Source organism: Silurus aristotelis (assembly GCF_946808225.1).
Source record: "Silurus aristotelis genome assembly, chromosome: 17".
NCBI lineage: Eukaryota > Metazoa > Chordata > Actinopteri > Siluriformes > Siluridae > Silurus > Silurus aristotelis.
Window position 1 is genome coordinate 23,848,279 of NC_139590.1, and position 5,000 is coordinate 23,853,278.

General features: G+C 40.4%; 1 protein-coding gene and 1 long non-coding RNA gene across 3 annotated transcripts in view; one reads left to right on the forward strand and one right to left on the reverse strand.

Annotated features, from left to right (window-relative positions):
* Positions 1-5,000, forward strand: part of LOC310740133 — a 104,692-nt gene that overhangs the window by 63,208 nt on the left and 36,484 nt on the right. The gene's annotated exons all lie outside the window — the stretch shown is intronic.
* Positions 1-5,000, reverse strand: part of grin2aa (glutamate receptor, ionotropic, N-methyl D-aspartate 2A, a) — a 114,329-nt gene that overhangs the window by 49,615 nt on the left and 59,714 nt on the right. For both annotated transcript variants that reach the window (XM_083566467.1, XM_083566466.1), the window contains exon 3: positions 3,786-4,384. In XM_083566467.1, coding sequence (XP_083422593.1) covers positions 3,786-4,384 — 599 coding nt within the window. The remainder of the gene's footprint in view (positions 1-3,785; positions 4,385-5,000) is intronic.

Sequence of the window (5,000 nt, forward strand, 5' to 3'; positions counted from 1 at the left end):
CTCGTCTCCGTGGACACTCTCAGTGGAGTCGTGCTAAATCCAACCCAAGAGGCCGGTCCCTTTTATATATAATTTTTTTTGGAAGCCCTCTCTCTGTGATAGCACTTTGTTTGAAATCAATTTATATCTGACAAGCTGCGATAGCACAACAGACAGGCCATTTATTTTCGGTAAAAAAAAACACAAGAAGAGCAATGAGGAACTCTGTAACTCATCCTTTATACCGGGGCTGCGTGTCATTATCCAATTTGCTTCCGTTTGCTAGTAACGCTAGCAATGGTTATACTGGGAATATTGCAGTGACCTGAGCGGCTAACTCCGCTGTGTTTTTTGCTTTTGCTAGTTACACAATGAGTTAGCAAAATGCCTAGCTGGATAACTAGCAAGAACAAGAGCATGTACAGGTCACTTCTAACTATCCTGCAATCCTGTACAGGTCATCGAATTGACGTTTATTAGGTCACCAGGACATCATGATGGACCTATAAAAGGCATGGATTGGGTATCTAGCTCACACTCGTTTCTCTAGAAACTAACACGCTTGTCGTTTTTTGCTAGCTGGTATCACAACCAGCGAAAAAATGAGTGATGAGAAGCGGCAACAGAAATACACCACTATATTTAGCCTACATGTTCCATTCTGCCACACTGAGGCTTTACAGTGACACGGGAAAAGATGAGAAGCTTACCATCAGGAATTATATTCCTTTTGAGGAACCAGAAACTCATCCCTGAACCTTCATAGATTATTATTTAAAAAGATAATTTTTTTGGGGTAACCTTAAAAACCGAGGGATCATTCGCAGAAGCCCCCGGATATAAAAACAAATATCGCTTATGAAACTAGATATGTTTTAGAAACTCCTGGATGATCTGATTTTCTAATAGAAGACGTTTTCATTTTCAGACGCGATCAGCTGCCTTCAGAAAGTACGAATCCCTTGTCAGCTTTGGCTGGACTCGAACCTTTCTCAAGCCATCTGTCCCAATCTTGTTTGGACGATTTAGAGATTTAGCACCTGCGCTAACGGGCGCGTCGCGCAGCTTCGCTCCACTGTAAATGGGGCATTTCGCTACGTCCTCCCATCCCCCCTTTCTTGTCTCATTTACCACTGCCGTCCTGGCACCCGTATCGGACAGGACATATGGTGCGAAGGCTGGCGTGGCGCGGGTAAAACAGTTCCACCTGAGAGCAGAACCGAGTAGAGGGGATGAGCAGAACATCACAGCAAGACTCCTTGAGAGCTCTTTATATTTGGAGAGTGCTTTCGTGTATTCGCCAAGACCTCCTGCTGCTCATTCATACTCTTTCTCTCTTTCTATCTTTCTCTCTAAGATCTGGCTGCCAATGTGTGTGTCATGTAACATGACGCAAAGAGTCGTACTGCCTGCATACGATCGTTTATTCATTATTCAACAATTCCAACATCACTCTTTCTCTCTCTCTTTTCCTCTGTATTTTTTTTTTCTTCGCTCCTGGGAGGGTTTTGTAGTCTTGACTCTTTCCCCTGCACAGCCCCGACATCACTTTTCCACTCAAACGCCTCATCATGTGTTACTCATCATGTCCAGTGGCAAATACGCTGCACGGATACGTCTCACACACACACTCACACACACGCACAGTTGCTGGAAGGGACACCGCATCTGAGACGCCGTAGCTCATTTACACCATTAACATGTCACGAGGGTCTGGATATTGATATCTGGATGAGTAACGATCCGACATGGTCGTTAAGCTCCCACCTGGGACAGATGTGCGGTTTGCACAGGCATTACTAAACAGCTGGACGTAGCAAACGAGAATTCAATACATACTTGCATTTATGACCCAGTCTGATATTCCACTCGTTATCCGAGCGTCAATAGGGGCTTATCGAGAATTCAGAGCTCACGAAGTACACAAAGCATGTAGTTGAGTTAAAGTAGAGATCCACTCGCTAAAATATGATTAGAGTAAAAGTGTCCCTTTAAACTTTCACTTGAGTAAAAGTACAAAGGTTTTTACCTTCAAATGTACTTAAGTATCCAAAGTAGTGATTTATTATAACTCTAATGTTCCTGTTATCATTTTTATCACAAGATTCTTCACTTAATCAACTCAGTTTATGTGTAAAGACCAGTTACGTTTTAATTCTCATAAATAACTGGTTTTCGCAAAATGTAGATGAGTAAAAAGTAAAATATTTGACTTTGAAATGTAACGACGCTGAAGTAAAAGTCTCCCAAATAGAAATACTACAGTAAAGTTTAGATACGTGAAAAATTACATTTGCTTCATTACTGTCCACAACTAATCTGTTGACATCACCGCCTGCTGAGGTTTAATATTTTAGCACAGTGTCACAGAAAATATATTGTACAGATGCAGGTGTGGGTCAGGGCATTACCATCATAGCAATAGAGCAAAATCAAGGAAGGGGTGTCTAATTGGTAGCAGTGTGTCTAATCGGTACCTTGGTGACTGTGTAGGAGTTGTAGGATTTTGTGGCAGCCATGTTTAAAAGCTGTAGTGTTCATGATTGAATGGAGTCTCGCTACAGCATGCATGTATTACAACCCCCCCAAAAAAAAAAACTGTCAAATGTAAATAAAATCTGAATGCAATTATTTGCAAATCTCATAAACCCATATTTTATTTAAAATAGAAGATTTTAAATGAGAAAACACATCAGATGTTTAAACTTATCTGAAGAAAAAAATGTCATTTTGAATTTGGTGGCTGCAACACATCTAAAAAAAAAAAAGTTAGGGCTGAGCAACAGAAAAAGTGAAAAAGTATTATTCAAATGAAAAAAGTTATTCAGATGAAAAAACATTTTGCAACTGTTAACTATTATTGGTTAGGTAAAATGATTAGGTATAAATAGTGTATTTTAGAAAGGCAAAGTCTCTTTATCTGGTTTTTTTTTTTTTCCCATTTGAAAACAATTGGAGCATCATGATAACAAAAAACACAATAAAGGACACCCAGAACTGTTGAGCAGGTAGAATCCTGTATCAGACACATATGGAACAACATTCCTCTCCCAAAACTTCCGCAACTTGTCTCTTCAGTTCCCAGGACAGAAGATTGGATGCTACACAGTGTTTTTAAAAAAAATTCTCTCCATCAACTTTTTTTAAGACGTGTTGCAGCCATCAAATTCAAAGTGACCATATATTATTCCTTAAATTGTATATATTCCAAGTTAAACAATTCATGTTTTCTGTGTTCTATTCTGAATAAAATGGGGGTTTATGACATTTGCAAATCATTGCATTCCTTTTTTGTTTACATTTGACACAGCGTCCCAAATTTTTAGGAACTGGAGATGTACTGTCTCCTACATTCATTTAAAAACACAAGGCGGATGGTGTTAGCATGCTAGCTGAAATTCAGAGCAGTAAATGTACACATTGAGTAAATACACAACAAATTCGCTCAGAAAACCGCCTACTTCAAGGCACTACATCAATAACTTTGCAAATTGGTAACAAAATACAAACTACACAATGAAGTTATCACTATTTGCTAGCTTTCCGAAAAACAACAGACATCAGCTATGCAAAGCGTTTACGACGTCATCATAAAATATCTGTCATTATTACAAAAAAAAAAAACTTTTAAATTATATATCTACAGAATTGTCTGAAATGTTTGACTGTATAGTTTAAAGTGATAAACTGCTTTGTTTCTGTTTATATAGTGCAAATAAAACTGGACATTTCACCAATCTTATGAGATGAACACATGAATGCGAGGAAAGCAACCTCAATCTCAGCACAGACCCCGGCTCACTTACTTGTGAAGTGCACTTGGCGGCAGCTTGGCCTTCTCCATCTGCCCATAGCAGCTGGTCTTGGCTTCAGGAATGTCTCCAAACTCCTTCAACATGGCTGCAGCCGCCGTGGTGATGATCCCGAGCCCATCTCGGACCCGCGCTTCCAGAGGATAGTCCCAGTCATCGTACGAGACGGAGATCATACCGGACGGGAACTCTTCGGGCGTTATGTCCGGGTTGCCTGTGGTCAAACTGGGAACAATCCAGATGTATCCGAAACCTATGAGCCCAAGCGAGCGTGCCTCCTCCAGGATGTACGCGGCTTCGTCTTTGGAGCAGTAGAGCAGGATGACGGGCGACTGGACCCTCTTGAGCTGGAGCTGACTTCGTCCTCCATCCACGCCGTCCACCACGTCTAGTGTGATGGTGTTCTGCAGGTCCCATCCTACGAAGCTGTTGTCCACAGTGGTCTTGAGGATCATGATGAAGTCCTGATATCCCGGGAACTTGCTCGTCACAATGGAGAACACGTGCCAGTCGTATTCCTCCATGATATTCAGCATCAGCAGTGCCTCTTGCTGAATGGACGCCCCAAACTGGAAGAACGTCGACTTCACGTCCTAAAAAAAAAAAAAGACCTTGTTGAGCCTGTGATACATGAAACATCATGCAGATGGATCATCAGAAGTGCCAAACAGAATAAAACAGCCTTGAATATAAAATATAAAAATTCCTGAGAACGTCCCAAAATAGACCGCAGAGATATTTGATTAAAGTTAATGACGTTCTTAATTAAAGTTCAGGGAGCAGAATTGGAAAGTGGCTCTGTACCGAAAGCTTCCTTTTGTCTATTTCTGTCACTCATTTGAGATTTGTCAAATCTCTAGATCCTCAAGGTTGATGGGTTCCTGGTCTAATAATAATCCTGTCTGGATGAGGATTGTCAGAAGAATCTTCGAAACTCTTTGAACTCCAATCTTTCTCAAGCTTAGAAGATTTTTCTCAGCCACAATGGAGAGATTTTCTTTAAGATTTGCTTAGTGAGTGGTAAGGGACCATAAGGAGATTGGGGACATTGATGGAAAAGGAGGTAAAGTAGGTAAAAAAAAATAATAATAAAGTAGGGAAAAGTGTTAAATTATCTTTTCAATTGAATTGATTTGAAAACAAGGGTGATATTAACGGAATTTAACTCTGGGCAGATGTTTGAAGACCACAATATGGTCATGAAAATAC